At 51.7% G+C, this 22481-nt stretch overlaps 5 protein-coding genes across 5 annotated transcripts; 4 read left to right on the forward strand and 1 right to left on the reverse strand.

The window, feature by feature from the left end:
* Positions 1–744: 744 nt before the first annotated feature.
* On the forward strand, positions 745–2925 carry TRIVIDRAFT_73161 (uncharacterized protein; the record flags this gene model as incomplete). Its single annotated transcript, XM_014105958.1, has 3 exons — positions 745–1208; positions 1298–2490; positions 2553–2925. 3 exons carry the CDS (start codon positions 806–808, stop codon positions 2646–2648), a joined length of 1692 nt encoding a protein of 563 aa, XP_013961433.1.
* A 1603-nt stretch (positions 2926–4528) lies between these two features.
* TRIVIDRAFT_34757 (uncharacterized protein) lies at positions 4529–7342 on the forward strand (the record flags this gene model as incomplete). Its single annotated transcript, XM_014105959.1, has 5 exons — positions 4529–4701; positions 4798–4867; positions 4925–5056; positions 5366–5586; positions 5653–7342. The coding sequence occupies 5 exons, from the start codon at positions 4529–4531 to the stop codon at positions 7340–7342; spliced, it is 2286 nt and encodes a 761-aa protein (XP_013961434.1).
* A 320-nt stretch (positions 7343–7662) lies between these two features.
* TRIVIDRAFT_114033 (uncharacterized protein) lies at positions 7663–9967 on the reverse strand (the record flags this gene model as incomplete). The annotated part of the gene is made up of 3 exons (XM_014105960.1): positions 7663–8705; positions 8805–9387; positions 9461–9967. Coding segments are annotated over 3 exons (2133 nt in total), but the record flags the coding sequence as incomplete, so codon positions are not given.
* A 3244-nt stretch (positions 9968–13211) lies between these two features.
* Positions 13212–15443, forward strand: TRIVIDRAFT_229048 (uncharacterized protein; the record flags this gene model as incomplete). Its single annotated transcript, XM_014105961.1, has 2 exons — positions 13212–13872; positions 13943–15443. The coding sequence occupies 2 exons, from the start codon at positions 13212–13214 to the stop codon at positions 14920–14922; spliced, it is 1641 nt and encodes a 546-aa protein (XP_013961436.1).
* Positions 15444–18767: 3324 nt separating this feature from the next.
* Positions 18768–21843, forward strand: TRIVIDRAFT_33603 (uncharacterized protein; the record flags this gene model as incomplete). The annotated part of the gene is made up of 7 exons (XM_014105962.1): positions 18768–18971; positions 19075–19202; positions 19262–19326; positions 19388–19732; positions 19786–21022; positions 21081–21377; positions 21453–21843. The coding sequence occupies 7 exons, from the start codon at positions 18768–18770 to the stop codon at positions 21841–21843; spliced, it is 2667 nt and encodes an 888-aa protein (XP_013961437.1).
* Positions 21844–22481: the final 638 nt, after the last annotated feature.

Below are 22481 nucleotides of genomic sequence, written 5' to 3' on the forward strand. Positions count from 1 at the left end.
CGTCGATGTGGACTGGGATCTGCTTCTGTATCGCTTGCAGCAAGATTTCATCCCGCATGTTGACGAAATGCTCCGGCATTTTCTTCTCTTGCTACCCTGGACGCTTTTCGTTTTCGTTTTCGCTTCTTGCAGCGCACTCATTCTCCGCTGATTGGAAAATCTGAAAAGGGAAAATGATTCCCCAGCTATCTGTAGTCTATCTGCAATGTTTCTGTATTCAGTTAGGTTTATTCATAAATACCACCCTGCTAATCTTGGACCGTGCTGCGACAGTAAGAGATTTTCTCCTGCGTGGAAGATTCTGGACAGGTAGTACACGTGCAGTGAGAGGTTTTGTTGAAGCCACAGCCTGCCGTCATCCTGCACAGCACGATCCACGTGAGCGGCTGAACAACTACTAGACGTCACTGGGCTTTCGCTTCGATCGCCGTAAATTGATGCAATACAGTGGACTGATGTGTGCTGGAGACGGGAAGACGGCGGATTTTTAGGGCATCCTCCAGCACTGCACATCTATTTCTCGGGCAGAAAGCTCCACAAGAGCTCGGTACCTGGCTGAAATCTTTCCCCGCTGCGCCGGTGCGGCCGGAGAACTTCCTGTAAGGCTCGGGGTTGGGTACGATTGAAAGTACACTCGCTTATTACTGGCCAACTTGACAGTCATCCATATCTCACATCACCCCCCCACCAGCTGTTGACAGCTCTTCCTCTCTTCCTCTCCCATCACATGCCTCGACCCTAGAGGGAGCACAAGGCAGCATAACCACGACTCTTGAAGCTCCCTTGCCTTGCTCTCGAGCACGAGATGAGTCTCCTCGAGCGCCTCGACGCCGGCATCACTGGCTTTATAGGCCAGTGGGATGCCTACTCGACTGGGCTGGTGACGCTGCTTATTGCCCTCGTCACCTACCGCATCACCTCGTCGCGCGAGCCCGACGTGCACCCTCTGCTGCTTGCTAGACAGGCCGGCCCTTCTGCCGTGCGCAATGAAGGCGAGAGCGCCGCCTACAGATGCCTGGCTGCTTCCCACAGCATGCCGTTGAACAGCGGACTTGACGTCAAGGATGCTGGTGCTTCACGATGGGCGAGGGGACGAGATGGCGATCTTCGAGACATCTGGCGCAAGGCAGTGACCGGAAACGAACAGGGAAAAAAGGGAAAGCTGCTCACTGTCCTCGGATCCGAGAATGTTATTGAGCACCGCCTAGGTAGGATCCCCAAGACTTGCTTACTACTTGAGAGCCGCCAAGAGAACAATGATAGCTGACTGTATACTTTTTCTTATTCTCTGTTGCAGAGGATATTACGAGACAGATCAACCTCATTGGACATCACATTGCAGAACAGGGCGGCATCAGAGTTGCCATCTACCTGCCCAACTCTGTCGAGTTTCTCGTTACAGTTTTGGCATGCAGCTTCTTCCCGAACTTGACAACTGTCCTGATCCCATTCAACGTCTCCAACGAGGAGCTCATCTCCATGATGCGACGATCTGCCGTTGACACCGTCGTGACGACTCCCGGCTCATTCGCGCTCGATGACGTTGCCAAGGCATATCCGTCGCTGAGACAGCTCATCTGGGTCGTGGATGAAGGTAGCTCGCATCTTGACTGGAATGAGGTTCCCGAAGGCATGGGAGGCAGCGTCAATGTCGCCACATGGCAGGAGATCATCCGCGACGCCCCGGCAGACTCTGGCACTGAACTTCCTCCCCTGGACCTGGAAAACGTTCCCATGGATGTGGTTACCTTCTGGCAGACGAAGCCCGGCCAATTGGAAGAAATGGTTCGTTTCACGCAGGGTAATCTGGTTGCTGGCATCGCCTCCCAAATCAATACTGTCCCCATGAAGGAGAGATTGACCCCCACTGACCTGTTTCTTCCTGCTGAATCTTTGGCCGGCATCCACACCCTTACTCTTACCTTGGCTGCACTTTACCAGAATTCTTCGGTAGCTTTCAACTCGGTTGCTGGTCGATCGCCGGATCTGGTTCTGGCGACTCAGGGCATCGCCCCGACGGTGATTGTTGCCAGCCCCTCCAGCTTGCTCAAGATTCATGAAGAATCCACCGCCAAACTGAGTTCTCCTCTTGCCAGAGCCTCTCATGCCTTTTCTACTCGTGCTCTCACACAACAGGGCATTCTTCCAACCTCTAACCTGCTGTCTGCGTTTGCGGCTGGAGCGAAGCCGGCCCTTGGCACCGACCTCAGCAAGCTGCGTGCAGTGTATACCGCAGAGCGTGTTGGCGCGGACACTCCTCGTCTTTCCCCCAAAGTCCTCTCTGACTTGCGCGTCTTCACAGGCGCCCGAGTCGTGTATGCTCTGACAAGTGCTCGGGTGGTAGGCGCTGTTTCACAGACGGCATATTACGACTACAGAGTCGAGGAGGGCGACGATAACGGCCACTTTGGCGCACCTGTGACAAGCATCGAGATTCGTTTGAAGGACAAAGGCTCATTCAAAACAACAGATGATGTGGTTGCGGGAGAGGTAAGCTGAAATATGACTTGTCTGGCATTCCAGTATAGCACGCGCTGACATACGGACCATAGATCCTCGCAACTGGACCTAGCGTTGCTGGCGGCGAGACTAGTCTGGGTGTTGTCGGAAGGCTTAGGTACGACAACACGCTGGCTCTTGTGTCGTGAAGCAGGATCTGCGGCTACTAGTTCAAGGGGTCAAGGGAAAAGGGCCGGTTGAAGGGAAGCAGGGGACACAATAGGCTAGGGGCATAAATGTGCTTTAGGAATCACTTTGGAGAGATTCGTCACTGGGATGGCTAAGATATTTGGCGATTTTTTTATGCACTTCAGAAAAGAAATAGCGAAGAACGTCCATCATACGAAGTAGGCTGATGATGATTATGATATTGACTCTGATGAGGCTTGGGGTACTCTGTGAGTGAGAGCCATCTCGGAATTATCCATCTACATGTACGTTGCATGGATACGATGCAGAGCGGCCCGAGGCAATATCGAGTTGGTCGCGTGCTTGGCTATGGGATCCAACAACTCTATTTATATCCGTATGCGCTGGATCCAAGGCTGCCGAGACTCCAGATTGCGACACTCCAGACTCGAGGCTAACTTGGAACATTTAATACTACGTACCCCAGGTCTAGGTGGTAATACTACCGGGTTTAGTAGTCGATACGGAGCAAGCGCAGACACGGGTAGTAAGACTAAATGCTACCTGATACTGCTTCGGAGCCGGGGGTCTTGAAGTGGCATGGGGGGACTGTAGAGAGATTCTTTACAATGGCTTATTACTGGCTTATACAGTGCATTTCAGGTAAGGCGTGTTGATACCTAGTAGTATTGTTGTGGAGAGCATGCGAGTAAGATACCCGTGGACCTCTGTATTGTACTCTTGAAGCCGTCAACAGCTCATATCCCAGTGATGGACTTTACTCTGCTCAACAAACCCGACTAATGGCGGAGATGACAGCATGAATATCCTATATATGTCGTGTTCATGCTTCCCTCCCCCAATACTTTGGCAGGATTCGGGTTAATGAGAAATTATTTGGCTAGCGAGGGCATAGTCTGGCGCTACGAGATGGGGGGCCTCAAGTGGGAGCACCGCGAACGAATGGCTGGATTTCAAATGGACGGGAGAGCCAGAGGGGAAAGAAGAGATGAAATTAAAAAATCGGACTGGTGTGCAAGAATCAACCAAGGCGGATCAATCAAAGGCCCCGGTCCGGCGGTTTTTTACGGGCTATTGGACATGGCATTTTGGATGAGGTTAGGTCGAGCTGCGTCTGAAATGGGTGTCTTGCCCTTTTTCTCCAGCCGCCATCAACTGCGGTGGGACCCCTTGAACCTCCTGATCCCCGATCCGCGGGCCTGGTTTCTCTGTTACCACGTTAGCTTTTGGTGTGTCTTATCTCGGCCTTGTTCTCCCTCGTTTCCATAATTTTTTTTTAAACTCTTCTTATAATATATTGGAGGCGTCGTCTGGTTTGGGACCCCTGTCTTTATACTTTTTTCTTCTTTTCTCATTTTTCATCGTGCGATCTGGAACTCTATTTTTAATCTCTGTCTTGGAATCATATGTCCGCCTATTTGTGGTTGCCGCCGATTACTAAAGAAGTCATACCAAAATCCGTTACCTTCCCTTGAGACGATATTACATTACCTTTCCGCGCTTTCACTTGAAGAGAACAACTCACGTCTTCGCCATACAACAGCCGCTCTTTTACTATTTCTCTTACATCTATTATTTTTTGAAAGCGCCTCGGTGCAGAGGCACGCGCAAACCAGCAGCACGGGAAGATGCGCACTGTTGAGTGAAAGCGAGAAGAGAGAGCGCGAAGTGAGCTACGCCGGACTTTTTGGATCCCCTTGTCGGTGCTTTTCTTGACAGGCGAAACACTGGAATGAAGAAGTTTTCCAAGATCCTGTCGCGGCGGCTTGGGCGATCTGGCGGCGACGACCATGGCCGTTGGGACGCGGGCCTGGAGTTCTCGCTGGATTTCCACCAGCTGACGTCCAGACGGTGGCGCAGCGGCGACGATGGGCTGGCGATGAATGGTGAGAATCATAGTCGCATCTTCACCAAGGAGGTTCCCAGGTATGGCGCCGGGAGGATATTGGCGGATGGGAGCGACGACGCTGGGCAGCTTTGCGAGGTTTGCCAGGATATTGACTTTGCGACGCTGCTGGACTGGCAGCCGGGGGATTCAAGACCATGGGTTTCGTTGGCTCACTGCTTGAGGCTGAGACTGCCCGAGGACGAGGGTTTAGGCCTCGAAGGATTGATGCTGGACGGAGACGGACTGAGCGAGGACGAGAGACGGAGGAAGAGGAGGAAGGAGGGAAACCTGTGTCCGTGGTGTGTCTTCTTCCACTCCATGATCACTACCGTGCCAGAAGGGGACGAGACCGGCGGCGCAGATGGGAGGGATGGCAGGGCCATGAAGGGCAAGTTCACGCCGTATCTGCGTATTCGCCTAGCATTCGAGCGGCTTGGCGGTGGAGAGAAGCACGCGCTAGGCAAGTCGGTACTCTTTGAAGTCACGACGAGGAATCGGTCTCTTCCATGGGGGTACATTGTGAAGGCTGCGCCTCCGCTGGAGGAAGAGGAGCAGCAGGAGGAGGAATTACACGCAAATGCAAAGGTAGAGGCGGAGACAGCGACAGAAACGGACGCGGAACTGGATGCAGAGGCGAGCGTACATGGAGGAGCAGAAACAGGGACGGACTCGGGAGTCGAGGCCGATGCAGAGTTGAAGGAGGAGGCATTAGTAGAGGTAAAGCCAAGGACATCGGTGGCCGATGAGGTGGAGGGGCATGCCGAAGCGATACCAGCCGAGACAAAGCAGAATGGCAATACGGAGGAGACACAAGCCGAGACGAAGCAGAACGGCCATGCGAAAGTCAACGGAAAGGACAAGCGCCAAGTCGAATCAAGGGTCATCCGGGGGAGGGAGATATCTCCGTTGCTCCATCTCCCGCTGGCAAAGAGCTGGATTGACTTTTGCGGTGAGAATCATACCGAGGCCTGTTCCGCCAAGAATCGGGTACTGGTCAAGGGCTTGAAGCTGATTGATTGCGAAGAGAATAAAGTTGTTCTCGCAGAGCAGTTATCTGCAGCAGCACCTCACGACGAGCCGCAAGACGACAAGAGCCAGAGTGGCACTCGCAACAGCCACGAGACCGGCACCAGGCATCAGAATGTGGACTATGTCACGCTCAGCTATGTCTGGGGAGGCTCTCACCATAAGGACGACGGGGCCGCCTCTGGTCAAGGAACCGACGACGGCGGCCATCTTCCGCGCGATCTCCCAAAACTGATTGCTGATGCTATTGCCACTACTAGGGGCCTTGGATATCGGTACCTCTGGGTCGACCGATATTGCATGCCCGCGAAGGGAGACCTGGAGAGAGCGTTAGAACGCCAGCAACAGCTTGACATTATGGGTCAGATATTCAGCCATTCGACTCTGACACTCGTCGTTGCCGCGGGAGAAGGCGTTGATGACGGCATCGCTGGAGTCAGTGTACCCCGCGAAGAGCAGCTGTCAATACAAACAGGGTCAGACCTTTTCACCACGTCGCTTTTGCGCCCAGACCTCGAGGTTGCTTCGTCGAAGTGGGCGTCTCGGGCATGGACATACCAGGAGGGTCTTTTGTCGCGACGACGCCTCATCTTCACGCCCTCGCAGATCTACTTCCAGTGCCAGGCCATGCACTGTCACGAGAGTCTTTCTCTGCCCCTAAAATATGCACCGGGTCTGAACTTTGGTCGGGTGTTTCCCACTTCGACCGAAGATATTCTTCGGCCCAACAAACTGAAGAATCATATCAAAGCCTACCTGGCCAAGAGCCTCACTTACACCGACGACCACCTAGACGCCTTCAGGGGCTTACTTCATGAATACTCACGGCGGGAGAAGCTGCCTGTTGAGCACTTGCTCGGCCTGCCCCTTTTCCATCCTGACGACTTCACCAGGCACAAGGTCGTCAGCCAAACAGACCGCCTGGCCGTTGCTCTGGGATGGATGCCCAACCGCACACTCCCCTCTTCTTCCATCTCCGCCGCCTCCAACTCTTCCCACGACGACCTCCTTCACAATCCCGTCATCGACCCTTACTCTCTCATTGATTCCCCCTGTCCCTTTCCCTCTTGGACATGGCTCGCATGGCGGCCTAACCAAACAACGTATAATTACAACACCCCTAGCTACTCCTTCAACTTCAATCTCGTGGACGACGCCTCACCTCTTCTTGACGGCGTATCAGCGGCGCCCGGGATGGAAATCTCCGTCGGCTTCAGCGACGGCATGGTTCTCTCGTGGGAGATTGACGGGGACGCCATCGCCCGCAAGACCGACAAGATCGAGATGCTGCGCCTTAAGACGTACTGCTTCGATCTTGACGTGAAAAAAACCACCGCTGGCGCTGGAAACAGGTCGACCCTGTCCCTGGCCGAGCCCGTGGCCTCCGCGCTGGGCAAATCCGCCTCCGAATACGTCGACGCATGGATCCGCCGCTCGTCCGTCACTGTCCTCTCCGCCTCTGCAGATGATGCACCGATCGACCCAGAGTACCACCTCGTCGGCGTCCTCGTTTCGGGGCGTCACTGGAAGTCCGATGGCCCGATTCATCGTGCAACGGGCCCGGGGAGTGCCGCGGCTACGGCGACGGCGCTGATATGCGGGCGCAGGAACTGGGATCCCGAGGGCCAGTTGGTGCGTCTGGGCGCATTGAGCATCGCGTATGACGGGCTGGTGCCTGTGGCGAACGAGGCCGATGCGTCTATTATGAAGGGGATTGATGCTAGAAGCGGGGAGAAGAAGGATTTGAGGGTACGGTTGCGGGAGTTGGATATCTACTGAATTGCGCTTTTTGTCATTTTTTTAATGTTTGTGTATTTTATGGAGGTGGGATTTTAATTAATTGACTTTGATATATAAGTGTGTATGTATATATACATGTATATACTGAGTGTACGATGTTTGATTTGCGGGATGGGAAAAAGTGTGTATACATGAGCGTCTCGTCTCCATGACGAAATATATTGATACCAAGTTATAAACCATTACATTACGAGTTTACCTTGCGCTCTATAGCTTTGAAAATATTCCACATACAATCATCATCAGACAACGGCAAAGACCATCTCTCTGGAGCTCAACTTCTCGTTGAGCACTCAATCCATCTCCATCATGGCCCTCACAGAAAGGTCGTTATGCACCCAACTCACGATCCGGCCGCCCACATCACCCACCAACCTATCGTAATGCGGCCCAGGCAAGAAGAGCGCGCAATGGGCCGTCACCTCGTCCATGCCGTCCATGTACACGCTCACCCACGTCGAATCCATAACGCCATTCGTCTTGCTCGGCGTAGTGCAAAACTTTTTCATCTTCCTTGGCTTACTTGTACCCGCCATTTCAGCCTCCGTCTCAGCCAGCGAAGCGACGGATGACGATGCCGCGGCGCTGCGTTTGGTTTCATCTGCCGTGACGAGCTGTTTCGCGGCGGCGGCGGCTTCCTTGTCCAGCCGCTTCTTCTCCGCCTTGCCGGCTTTTTCTTCTTCCTTTTCGAGGCGGCGCTTTTCCTGTTCTGCTTTTTGCTTTTGCTTCTTCAGGTCCTTTTCTAGCTTGTCTGCGTCCTTTTGGGCGTCCTTTTGGGCCTTCTTTTGGCGCTTCTCGATTAGTTTCTCGCGTTCGCGGAGGGCCTTGCTGCGGTCTTTGACGGCGTTCTCGTAGGCCTTTTGCAGGCGGCTGAATTCTTTTTCTGCTTGCTTGCGGGAGTCTTTATCTGTGTATTGCGAGAGGTCGGGCTGCTCGGGGGGATTAGGGAGATCGGGAATCGGAGGGAGGTCTATATCGAGAGGAGAAACAAGTGTTGGGTCTGACGGATCTCTTATCTCATCGATGGAACCTTTCATCGAAACGGGCGGTCCGTCTGAGATGGTCGGTAGGGTGATTTCAGAGCCTTGTTCTACGAAATCGGATTCTGTCTCATCCATGGGGATCGGGTCAATCTCTTGCATGGACAGCATAGAAAGTCTAGACAGCCGATTTGAATCAATAGTTAGTTCTGGTTCTTCCAACTGGGAACTTGAACTGGCGTGGTTAATGTCCTTCTCTTCTTTTGGCACTGAGGCTGCTACTGGCTCATTCAGCTCACTCTCTTTAGCCGGAGTGCTAGGCTTAGAAAGGGTGGGAGAGGAGAGGGTTCTTGTGTCATCATCTGTTGACATAGTCACATCAGCCAGCTTTTTGTTAATATCGTCCTCAGTCTTGGTCTCAGACGCAGAATTTGTGGACAGATCGACCTGGCTTATATCACGACTGCCTTGAGTTGTGGATGGCTGTTTGGGGCGGCCAGAAGACAGCGTATAGTAGTTCACAAAACGAACTCGCGTGTGTGAATTGTTGAATGTACCACTGTTCAACGCCTGGAGATCGTCCACATCTTCAAGAGCACGAAGTTGATTGTATCGCGACATGAGTCCGCGATAGTCGGCCAGACATCCGCCAAACTCTAGATGGGAGGCAATATGATTACCCAAGGCAGTAATGAGGCCTTCAGACCAATGCTTGGAACTGAAATTCATCACGCGGGTAAGAAATGACTTTTCTCTGAACGGCGCGTCATTGAAGAAAGGGGGGTCAAAATTGGGATCTCTTGGTCCGCTCAGTGGGCTATTCGGAGACATGGTAGGTGATGAGGGCTGTGGATCTGCCGAGTGAGCTTCTGGAAGAGACGGTGATGCGGAGTCTTGGCTAGGAGGGGTTTGGCCGGGCTGAAAGAGACTTGAGATTCCCGAAGCTACGATGCCGGGATGAAGTCCCAGAAAGGGCGAATCTAGGGATAGAGTTCCTAGAATACGATGCTTCAGAGGATACTGGCTGGACGAGATCTGGCTAGGCTAAAGAGGTTCACATCGTTAGAACACAGAATTTGCTATAGTCATATATTCAATCAGGCCAGGGGTGGCTTACCATGAGAACCATCTCGGCAGCCAGTAAGCCTCCCATGGAATGACCTATGAGGATGACATCGGTTGTGGGTGACTCGTGAGGCTCCAGCCAAGCACTGAAGTTATCCCTCGCAACATCTATGGCCTTGTAGGTCTTGTACCTGGGATACACTTTGGAGTGGACAACATGCGTTTCTGACAGGGCTTCACGTAAGAAGTTATGGACATGGGCTGGGAATGATCGAAAGGACTGGTCATTCCCATAGAAACCATGGATGTAGACCAACAGAAGAGTTCGCCTGCCATCCGAGTCGGAGCCTGATGGCACCAGAGATTGAGATGACGAAGTACGGGGGTCTTTGACCTTGGAGAGCAGGATCTGAGGGCCTTGTTGATCCGGAGAGGCCAACGAGGCCCGGGACTCATCCACGGCGGAATAGGGAGGTGGCGGAGGCAATTGGGAATTGTTCCTTGGCGGCAGGGGAGGGGGCGGAGGCCGAGGAAGAGATCTTTCTGGAAGGGGAGGTGGCGATGCCATGGTGTTTGAATAAGAATGATATGAGGCGGCTGGTGTATGGGTGAAAGTGGTGTTTAATATCTCTGGGATGGAGAGGTGGTGGCGTCAAGGGTGGGCTATGATTGAGATTGCAGAATAGATGCCATCAACATTGCCGCAACGTGACCGTGGACGTACTTGGACGTACTGATAAATCACAGCTTCACCGTCGTCGTCATCAAGATGAATAAGGCTGTGAAACAAAGCCCAGCGATCGGCCACGGGACTCGGGAGGCGGTTGCAAGGCCGGAGCGGGGGAGAGGCGAGGCTGGCCGAGATGCAGATAGCGGGGCTGCTGCTGAGCACAATCGATAAGGATCCTGAATCGTTTGTGTACGAGTAGGTAGGTACCTTATTTAGGTGACAGGATGTAAGTACATTGCTTGTGCACTGCAGCTGTATAGCGGCTCCGGGTACCATCAAGCGGAGGACTAAATGGTCTGATAGAGCGCTAATAGGAAGCATTACGTTACCTGTGCCTTCCATGTGTGCTATCAATAGCCATGCAGCTGGGACCTGGTGCCTGGGCGCCGTACTCGTATCGCTGCGCTAGGCTGCATGTGGCAGCGAAAAAGCCACCGCATGGTGCCTGCGCATGGGCCGTTTGGGGTGGGGGTTGATGTCTCAGCCTGGGCCAATGGCAGTGAGGCAGAGCGCCAACGACAGTACATGCAAGTACAAGCACAAGTGATTGGGGGCATCAGTTGGCATAAAGGAGCACCACGGACTGGGACATTCCGTGATTCCGAGCCATGAAGTTTTTTCTCTCTTTTTGTTCGGCATTGCGCATTCATGATTCATGCTGTCATTGTTACCCGCTTGTTCTTTTCTATTTCGTACTCGTACTTGTGAATGCTAGTGTTTGTATTGGTAGATGCGGACCTAACAACTTTGAAGGTACTTTTCCTACAGCTCGCTGATGGCTTACTTCAATAGTACCCGAATAAATGTCTCCATATGAGATCATTCAACGAGACAGTACTGCTGTTATTTACAAGTGCCTCCGAAACTATACTATACCAGCCTAGCAGTGCCTGTAGATTAAGCAGGAGCACGGCGAGAGCTCCTAGTCTCCGCTGTCTTTGGTCGTGCAGCCCCCAATCTGCAGTGCTAAGGGACGCATTGATGCCAGACAGCACACTAGCAGGGTTGTCCATCACTTGCTCGCTCGAATAGCGTGCAAACAACAAGGCGGATCAACAGCGACAGAAAGAAGAGAAAAATAATTAGTGGCGCAATTGAAGGAAGCTATCCGGATACTAATAGACGTAGAATAATTAAAGGACATTGCGGGATGACTCGTGACGGGTTTGTTGCACCCAACGGTGGTAGGCTGCATTCTCGTACTACAGCCAAATCTCAATCCTTCTGTTCTGACTGTATGTAGTAAATTTGTGAGTACGAGTTGAATACTCACCTACCCAAGCTACAGTACCTCTCTCCGTGCTTACGAGTACTGCATCATGCCATGTATTTCGCCGCGTAGGGGCACTTGTACATTCTTCTGTAAACCGGGTTCGGAATGCCCCATTGACTGATCCGTACCTTGCAGCATCCTCACGCTAGCATACCGAGATGGAGCACTCTGTGATTACCGACGAGAGATGATCCGTACTATTCTATATTAAAACCACAATGCCTTGCCTATATCATCCTAGATTGCATCAGCTGCCTCGACCGCGTACGCATACTATTACGTATCATTACTACTAAGGTACCATGGCCATTGCGGTGTCAAAGTCATTCCCAACGGATAGGTAGGTACGAGTATATTACGGAGTACAGTAAACAACAATCAGGTTATATTAGCACTACATAAGTACCATACATTACATTGTTGTTCAGTTGCCTTCTTGCCCGTATAATATGCAGATTCCGGTGCGATGGATGCCTTTGCAGCTGCTAGTCCTGAGACGGGCATATCTCATGCATCAAAATGGATAGATCAAAAGCTTCACCACCTCCTTGTAGTATTCACTACTGTGCTGTACGAGTACTGCTACAGTACTTTGTGTGCTGGCCAGTGGCATTCTGCGCTGTGCTGTATCGTATCTGTGCGCCGGACCTGCATCTTTTGGTGCGTCTTGGCACTTGACATTCCAACGCTCGGGCCCGCAAATCGTGTAGCAGCCCATCTGTGATTGGTTATCGGAGCCACAGCCCCCCGCCAAAGCGAAATTACATGTACCGACAAGTATCCCCTCAGCGGCCTTTTGCTCGTCCATCGTGTCTGTTAGTGTTAGTGCAACCAGGCTTGTCCCGGCACCTGCGCTAGCATCAGCCTCAGGCACGGAGCAATTGGGAGATGCACCTGAAATTAACCACATCCTGGCTGCGAAAAGCCCCGGCATCCTCGTGCAAGTCGTGCAGCTCGGCTTTTGCACCCAGGCGATCCCAAAGGCCTTGCCCGTGCTGCTAACAGTACGAGTACTCCGTACTTGCAGCGCAAAGCACGTTAGGTGTGCTGGCACAAAGTACAGGTACCTCCGCGCGTCCTCGCTTGTATGCCGTGCTGCCCCGTGCGAAGTAGCTGCACGAGGTACGTGTACTTGGGCAAATCTCTGTGGCCTGGCTCGTCCCTGTGCCAGGTTGGCGGAGAGATTGCTATCGTCTCCCCTTCCTTCGCTTCTCCTCTTTCGTCCGTTTGTTCTCTTTCTCTTTTGCCTTTTTTTTCTCCCCGTGGCCAGCGGACGTGCGCGCATCATTGCTTTGGTTTTTTTTTTCTTCGCCATGACCATTGCCTTTTTTTTTTTGTTTGACCTTTGTTGAGCCGTTCCTTTGAGAGGGAAGTTCTTGTGCGATTGAGGAATAAGAAAGTGGAAACGAGAGAATCCGGAGCGCCACGAGCAAACGAAACGAAACGAATCGCCGTCGCGATATTGATTCTCGAATAATTCTTTCTATTTTTCCCCCTTGGCCTTTTCGCCTTTTCGCCTCGTCAGATCCATCTTCCAGTGACACGGACGGATGGTGAAAGTGAGGCAGTCCTCTTCGATATAGTATCGCCAAGACGGACATTACCAACTACGACGACGACATTGACTACGACTACGGTGGTTATTTTGGGTTCTCAAGATGCAGCCAGCAGAAGGAATAGCGAATTAGATTTTCACTTGCTTCATTTCTCGGCGTCAGCCTGCCAGACCCCACAACACCTGGGAATACGATACGATCGTCGCTACTGGGCAAATCAGCACTGCCCACCGACATTGCCACAATGACGAACCGCCGGCCTTCACTCCTTCAGGCCCGTAGCGGTCCGCACGCTCACGCTCATTCCGCATTCAAACTTGGACACACACACGGCCACGGCCAGCATCTGCATCATCAGTATCCTCACGACGCCGTCGCCGGCCCTCGACCCGACGACGTCAAGCCCGACAAGGCCCAAGGACCAGATCTCCAAAATCGAGCTGTTATACCTGTCCCGGACCAAAAGCCCAGTGATGCGACAACCCCCAGCGCAACCTCTCTCGTTACCAGGGTCATCCAGACCGTTTCGCTCGTTCAAGTAGTGGATACCTCCGGATCACCAATCGAAACACTGACTCGCTTTGCTCCTCCCAACACCATCATTGTTGATAAGAACACGGGCCAGACTATCTCTGCTTCTAATCCGGACCACACGACAGCTCCAGCTGCGCCGGGTTCCGGCCCGGGGCCTAGCGGAGGAACCAGCTCTTCAACATCCAGCACCGACTCGCAAACAAGGCCTACTTCTATTGCCTCCGACTCAGCATCCGTCCCGCAAATAAAGGCAACTTCTATTGCCCCCATCTCAGCATCTTCTCCGGTATCACTTTCGCCGCCCGCTCATTCCTCACCTCCAACGGTGCCCGCGGCTCCTTCTTTGGGCATTGGCCACAATGGAACAAGCAGTACGTCGTCACCCGTTACCCAAGACCAAGCATATCCCAACCGGCTTCCTCTCTAACCCTGACGTGATAGTTCACCATTCCATTCATCATAATGCGACCAATTCTTTATTCCATGCTGAATCAGTAAATGTCACTTCTTCGTCAACCAAGTTCTCATCGACATCAACACGCCACCACACTTCATCGACGACCTCGGAGATTTCCTCTTCTCAGTTTACATCGTTTTCAGATACCGTCATTTCAGCTGCTACTTCCTTTCAGCCTGCGCCTACTGATGGCGCATTTGGAGGCGTGTATGGAGGAGATAGCGCACCAACAGCAGGAAGCGGCGCAGCGCCCACGCCGTCGACATCTTCCAACTCAACCGAGGGTGCGCTCTCTCCCCAGCAGAAGCAAGTCATTGGAGGTGTGGTTGGAGGCCTGGCCGGCGCTGCTTTCTTTCTCGTTTTGGTACTGCTGGCTCTGAGATACAAGCGACGTCAGCTTAATGCATCTCAACCTACCGGCCAACCTACTTCGGAGTCCCGCGGACTTCCCCCGACCATCATCACCCCTGATGGAGCTCCCAGCGGAGGGGACGGGGGTGATAGCGGAGGTGCAATGACGGAGAGATACGGCGCTGCGGCACTAACCGCGGCGTTTGCCGGTTTAACCCCCAAAAGGAGTTCTGCTTCTGTAAACTCTTCAGAAACCGGAGAAAGAGGTTTCTACCGTGTGTCTGGCAGAAAGCTGCCATCAGTTCTGCAGGTGGGCGGCGATGGGTACTCGGACCCTCGTGCGAGTTTCATGAGCAGCACTTCAGACTGGAACCGTGGCTCACAGGCCTTTGATCCCTTCGGAGGACCAGGAGCCCGGTTACAGCTGGGAGTTCCCATGCGACCAACCAGCGGCGTACCCATTGTTCGATCCGGCCCAGCCCGGGCTGTGGTTGCAGAGTCAAACCCGTTTGCAGACCCTCCAAGAACCCCCCCTGCCGACGACTCCGTGCCCCCTATGATGCGGCAACGCGAGAGTCCCGGGAGAGGATCCAGATTCCAAGAAGGCCTTTGATTGATACCAATTCGTTACATACGTTTCCATACCCATATTGTTTCCTGTACATTTTCCTCCTCTTTTATCTATTACCTCTGAAGAAGATATTTTCCTTTTGTTGTCGCCGCTGCGCTCACCGGGCTGCTCCCCTCTCAAGGAGCTTTGAATTTTGCGTTCTATTCCCTTTTTATTCTTTTTTCTTTCCTTTTGTTCTTCTTTTCCTTTACAGTGGCGTTGGTGTGGTCAAAGTGGGATTTTTTGGACAGTAATCTGAGGAAAAGGAAGGGAAGGATATAGAGGAAAAGTAAGGGAGAGATTTTCTTTCATATGGGAGGGCCATTTCTTTGTTCTTTGTCGATCTTTTCTTATTTCTTTTCCCTTTCTTGTCCATCTCTAACGATAATCCATTTGCATCAGTGGAGGTTTGAAGGGAGCGATTCTTGTATGCAGGGTGCGCTTTATACACCTTGCGATTATGTTATGTATAGTTTAAGTACCTAGGACGATGCAAGTTGTCAGAAAATAAGGCAAATACCCATACGTATGATTGATTTTTCTGTGTCGTATTCGGTGTGAGAATGACGGGTGCTATGATGTTGCAGTTAATATCTTAGGACACAGTACGGAGAACGCAGCAGTAAAACGGATAACATCATTCGAATACTGAAGATCTTTCGTGGTAGCTACTATTTTCGATATAGGGCATCGCATGTGATGTCACCTGGTAGGTACTTCGTAGATGATCTAGTAGCGTCAGATGATCAGATTGCATCTATCTGGCCGTGTTTCCGGAATGCCCGGGCAGCTTGCATGGCATGAAGACAAACGACAGATGAACGAGAAGAAAGGATGAACGTGATGAGTGTGACGGACGCGTTGATAAGCAGACGAGACATTGATGAAACGGTACGGGAAGTGTGTGTGAGCGGGCCGGTGTCGAGACAAAGATCCGGAGCCGGCACTGGAAACATGGGACGCAAACTCCGCCCTGAGAGACATTTGCATTGAAGCGTGAGTCATGTCATGGGAGCTCAATGACTGGAAGAGCCTCGTACTCGTAAGTCTTTTGTCAGGGTTCCCACGTGGTGCCGGATGTCTGACGGGTCCTGCGATTGGAGAGGAGGTTGCAAGTGTCTCCTTGTCGTGTCTCGCAGCATTTCATCGGGTTCTCATGACGAGAGTGCTGCCCACAATGGAGGATTGACTAATAGGTGTCCATAGTGGTAAGCTGCCTACCTATGTATAGCACGGGAGCAGGGACGCGGCCGTTGGTCCAAATATAAGTGTGCTTGAATACCAGGTGTGCTATATTAAGAAAGGAGCGAGCACGGAGTCAAACTTGATAGGGCTGACGACGCTGTGGTTGGCTGCTTAGCTGCTTACCTACTTGCCTACTCTGGTAGTGGAAGCACTTTTAGTGTTATGGACCTTTTGAGAGCACCATTTGTAGTTGCTGAGACGCATTTTTAGAAGCTGACGGGGCTTTTCTGGGGCTATTCTAGTTTGTTGCCAAGTGTGCTGTGCGAGTGGTTGGTTGGTTGGTTGGGGTTTTTAGTTGGCGGATATTGCAAGTTCGAGTTCGTATATGTCTGGAAAGTCGACTGAACCTAAATAAGGCGAGGTGCAGGTACAGGTACCGGTACATGCAGCTGTGGTGGGATGCACGTTAACGTAGCGTCAATAGATTGCTTAGCAATGACAGAAGGATTGGCAATGCAATTCCAAATTGAGTGGCGTTTGATAGGGAGGGAGGGAGGGATTCTAAACAGCGTCTCGCGATTGCAGCATCGATCGTGTGTGCGTTTCACGTATGATTTATTCTTGTCGCAGCTAAATTGGCATTTCAGGTTCCTGGCGGCGGCGGGGCAGTTGAAACAAAAAATCAACAACAACCCCCAAAGGGAAACGAGAGACATGCATTTGCAGGTGGGAGGGAAAAGCCCCGACGCAGGCTTGGCGTCTTCCGAGGGTTCCTTTTTCCTTTTCTGTGTTTTTTTTTTTTTCGTCTGGCGAGGAGGATGGAGGATGAAGGATGGTATGAGTGAGCATGGACAACTTACAAAGTCCGCCGTTGCGTTGCACAGGTCCGCCCAGAAGTAAGATTGGGAATCCGAGCAGCTTTCGTGCGTTCATCTCCGCAATAGCCGACGGTGCGTCGGGGTATTACCTTTTCTGTTTTTTTGCGACGCTTCCATCTTTGCCAGTCAAGACCACCGCAGAGCCTTGTAAATACATGGATGGACTTTCATGTTGGTAACTTCAATTACAGCTGCTACTGCTACCAACGTGTACTGTAGATAGGTAGACAGACATCTCTGTAGGGATATGGAGGATTTTAACTAGTACGATGTTATGATTCCTGGAGATGGCCCGGCTGACAAACAACGCCAGAAACAGAATAGAGGGACCTCCATGAAGCCAAGACGACGGAAGGGCGTTATCCCCGATTCTGAACATCGTGGAGCACGGATGGGGAACCAATGGAGGGAATATTAGTTATGATGTGATGCTGCACCTTGTTTCTGCTGTCACACGATGCTGCGTGCTAGTGGCATTTCCCCAACAAGGCGTCAATCACGGATGCCTCCAAGATCAACAGCCGTGAGAAAGGGGCCAAGCAGTGAAGCAAACCGGCGACTTTTTGGTGGCGTTGGGATATCTGCTGGTCCTGGTCCTGGTGGGCAGGATTGTTGCCCCCCCTCTCGCATCGCATCGCCTAATGACTTCGATTGCCTTCTTTTTTTTGCTTCATTTCTCCTATACTACTCCGTACTTGCTTATGTGTCTGTTATATAACCATTACCTTACATTAGATCACTACCTTACTGTACATTAAATGCAGCCTCGTTGAAGCCGTCAAAGCAGAGACAACGCACTGACACACTTGAAAAGCCAAGTACCTGTACTTGTTACACGGCATGACGCCAGCAGTATCACTTTGGCCAAGGCTCTAGCCGTTCGCGGCCGCTCGTCCAGGGCTCGAGTGGGCTGATGGGAGCCGAAAAAGAAACAGAAGCGGCTTGTGCGGCATGTTGTCGCTGAGACGCTCGGGGCCCCGACTTAGTACCTGTACCTTGGCAGTACGGGGGACGGCGGCCAGCGCGAGAGCCTGTAAGGGGAGCGTCAGGCGGAGCCTTCAGAGCTTTGCAGGGTGGGTTTTGGGGCTCAGCCGCTGGAGCAGAGCGCCTGTGTCATCCACCCACGGATGCGGGCTTGTGGCCGCACCGAGTAGTACCTTAGCAGTAGTAATACCAAGTACCAGATACGCAGGTAACTGGACAAGAACCTCGTGCGCATACAGGTTCGGGTTCCTGGTCCCCGCTTGTTTCTCACTGCTCAAATCAAATCATCCTCCTTCGCACTCACTCCCTCACGCCCCAGATGCGCATCCGAATACCTTCCCTCTGAGTTTTTCTCTGAGGCGAGCTTCTCATTGCTTCTTCATTCCAAATTCGTCACGGCGCATCCTCCTATTCGCCGCAGAGCTTTCTTGTGGCGGCCCTTGGCACCGATTAAAGCCATAGACGGCCCATTCAAGTGTCTCACCACAACCCGCCGCATTCGCGATAGACACGCCCTACTCGGTACCCTCTTCCTGATCCTGCCTTGGGTATCACAAAGGACCTCACGCCGTACAGTCTTTTCAGTGTCGACCGTCTATTCTGCATCAGAATACGACATCAACTGTATGACTCTGCATTATCCAGAGCTATAACACCAGCTCTCTATCCCACCTTGTGCGTATTAGCCGTGTCAACTGGTCCCAATCACCAGGACAGCGATACACGCACAACAGGACAACACGATACGAATATATTTCACAGACAAAAGCGACCTCGGCTGCCTCTAATCCCGCTACTACCATGGATCGCTTGGGCATGTTCCAGATGCCCGGTCTGGTGCAACCACCGCTTACAAACCAGCCACCTCAGGTCTTTGGCTCATTCTTGACCGATGGCTTGGCCAGCTTGCAGCAGCTTCCGCCAGACATGACGGCACAAATGTTTTCTGACTCCAACTTGCTGCTTGACGACAGCCAAGATGCTAAGAGGAGGAGAATAGCTAGGGTAAGGTCCCCTATATGCCCGTTGGAGCGGTACATGTGCTGCAATTGGCTACCAATGAAGTATCCCGAGATGCTAATCCGGTCTTTCCTTAACCTTTCTTCAGGCCTGTGACCAATGTAGAAGAAAGAAGATCAAGTGTGACGGCAAGCTGCCATCGTGCACCCATTGCACTAATTACAAGACTGAATGTATCTTCACCCAGATTGAAAAGAAGAGGGCGACGCCAAAGGGGTAAGATTCTTCAGACGTCTTCTTTTTATATAAGGGCGATAGATATTAACACATCATAGTGCCAAGTACATCGAAGGACTGGAGAACCGTCTAAGTCGCATGGAAAAGCTTCTTCGGCTGGCTGGTACGCTCATCAACCGGTTCCCCTAAGACAAGTTTTGACGTCACTTACACGTGCTCCTTAGGCATTATCGTAAATGAGGATGAAGATCTTGCTGAACTCGAGAAGCGACTTATCGAAAAGTCAGAACAGACAGCTGTCGCTCATAGCTCCGGCCCCTCCTCGCCTTCACACCTTCTGTCGGAAAGCGACCCTACAGCTTCTCCCAGAAGCTCCGTCACATCGCCAGGTCTACCAAGAGACAAAGACAAGGAGAGGGAGAAGGACAAGGACAAGGACAAGAGACAGGAAGAAAAGAACAAGCCAGCCGCCACGCCGGCTAGTCTTCAGGGAGAGGAGGAAGTCGAGGCCTTGTCTGAGATGATGTGCTCTCTGGTGACGAATCAATGCGGAGAAACCAGATACATCGGTAAATCATACATACTGGCAATTTGGCGGATATGCTCAACTAACAAGACGTAGGCTCCTCATCTGGCTTTTCCATTTTCTCACCAAAGGGCATCCAATGGATTAACAACAAGACTGGTGACGCCACTTTCCAGAATATGATCTCTGAAGTTTCCGAGGACGACCACAAGTGGACAAATTGGAAGCCCGAAATATTCAGCGACTTGTTTCGGCGACCCGTCTTCCGACCCCTACCGTCAAAGCCCGAAGCCATGTCCCTGCTCAAGGACTACTTTGAAAATTTCAACTGCATGTTCCCGCTCTTCCATCAGCCGACTTTTATGCATCTAGTCGAACGACAGTACTCCGATGATCCATACCAGGGCTCTGGTTGGTGGGCAAGTCTCAACTGTGCGTTTGCTATCGCCCATCGCCTGCGCGTCATGAGTAATCTGGTTCCACAAGAAGAGGATGACAAGGCGTGGGGTTATTTGAAGAACGCTATGGGTGTCTTTGCCGAGCTCACCATGCGCAACACGGACCTGTTGAGTGTCCAGGCCCTGCTTGGAATGGCGCTGTTCATGCAGGGAACACCCAATCCTCAGCCAACCTTCCTTTTGATTGCCGCTGCCATTCGGCTTTCGCACAGCATCGGCCTCCACAAGAAGGGAACGGGATTCAACCTCAACCCCATCGAAATCGAGCAGCGCAAGAGAGTGTTTTGGATCGCTTATATGCTAGACAAGGATCTCTGCCTAAGATCAGGGCGTCCTCCTGCTCAGGACGATGATGATATGAACGTCGAACTTCCTGATGCCAACCCTGAGGACAACATTGGGAACATCCCTCTGGCAGATGGAAAGGGCAAAATGAACCTGTTCCGGGTAATGTGCGAGTTCGCCGTCATCGAAAGCAATGTGTACAAGAGGCTATATTCGGCCAAGGCGGCAAAGCAGTCCGACGGCGAGCTTCTCGCAACAATTGGAGAGTTGGATCAGGAGCTTGAAGAGTGGAAGGACAGGATCCCGATTGATTTTAGGCCTGAGCATGAAATCAGGGCTTCTCACACACCTCTTATCCTCCATATCGTCATGGTCCACTTTACTTATTACAACTGCTTGACAACAATCCACCGCATGTCGATCCACCATGGGTTTTGGACAAGTCGGCTGGCCAACTATGCCATCTCGGGTCAGAATGTGCGGCCATTGAATCCCAGAGTATTCTCGTCTGCTATGCTCTCAACAGCAGCGGCACGAGCATCCATTTCTCTACTCAAATATGTTCCTCAAGGAGACTTTTCTTGTGTCTGGTAAGGAAACTTAAGGGCCCTCAACATGAAGGAGATAAAAAGCTAAACGTTTTCATAGGTTGATTCTATACTTCCCAGTCTCAGCGCTGGTCACCCTCTTTGGCAATATCCTTCAGAATCCTCTCGATCAGCGGGCGAAATCCGATGTTCGACTAATGAATCTTGTCGTCACATTCCTCTCAATGCTGGGCCAAGAGGCAGAGCAGGGCGGTGTTCACAGAATGCTGGGCATCTGCTCTGAATTCTGTCGCATCGCGCAGAGAGTTATTGAAAAGGCTGATAGAGAGCAATCCTCTCGTCGCAAGCGCAAGACCGCGGAAACTCCAGGAAGCGGAGATGGTCGTAATCAATCCTTGTCGCCGAATGCCGCAAGTACCTCCAAGTCGACAACCCCAGCAGCTTCAATCCACACGCCGCAGCATACGAGCAGCTCCGCAACAACAACGCCGCAGACCAACGTCCAAGACACCTTATCGCCTGAGTTTGCTGCTGCACGTGCCTACAAAGCCACACCGTTAGGGTCGTCACCATCAATGGACTCCATGGGATGGACACAAGATTTCCAGGTTCCCCAGGAGATGGAGTTTGAATCCTTCGACGAAATGACCGGATTCGGCGGCGATGTTCAATCGCCACCCTTGCCCAGCGGCCGAGGCTTTCAGCAACCTTTACTCCCTCAAGATCTCTTTTCCCTATCTATGAGTTTTGATTGGAACTGGGTTGAGATGAGTGGAGGGGCGTATCCCACAGTAGAAAATGGGAACTTTGGCGGCCTCGAGAATACCGGAGTTCTTGACCCAAGACAGCAGCAACCGCAGTGAGTTGGATGATGCTGGAGAAACTAAGGTTCTGAGTTGATACCATTTTGTATGGCTGTTCATGATTCGATATCGTAGCGTTATCCTTTTGCCATCTCTTTTTATTTTGGGTTTAATGTGTGCTGGATGGATTTTTTGGTGGATAAATCACTTTGAAGCAGCAGCGGGCTCGAATGTATTCTAGCATGACTGATGACCGGATGGTTGTCTCAACCCCGTCCTTATTTCTGTTACTTGCTTCTTTGTTTTGAAATTCTCACGGTGGTATATACCTATCAGATGGACATGTACAGTGCTCTTAATGTAGAAGGGAATAGTGCCAATATATACAGCCTACGTGCGTTTTGCTCAAAGTAATCAAGCTGTATATTAAAGTTTTTATTGTTGATTTACGCCTAGTTGTCGTAATCCCGTAAGTCTTGATGTGGTATCAATGATTATTTCTCCTGTAATACTCGATATGCAGAGACAAGTATATGTGCCAATTACGCTGGGGGACCAGCTTTTTATTGTTTCACCTACTGGTATCTGTGCAAAAAGCAAACACGACGAGCTATAAAAGCCCCCCCAAGGGGATTTTTGTAAAATAAAGGGAGGGGGGCTAATCAAACAAACCATCACCCGCAAATTCCCTCTTTCCG

Source organism: Trichoderma virens, assembly GCF_000170995.1.
Source record: "Trichoderma virens Gv29-8 chromosome Unknown TRIVIscaffold_1, whole genome shotgun sequence".
Lineage (NCBI taxonomy): Eukaryota > Fungi > Ascomycota > Sordariomycetes > Hypocreales > Hypocreaceae > Trichoderma > Trichoderma virens.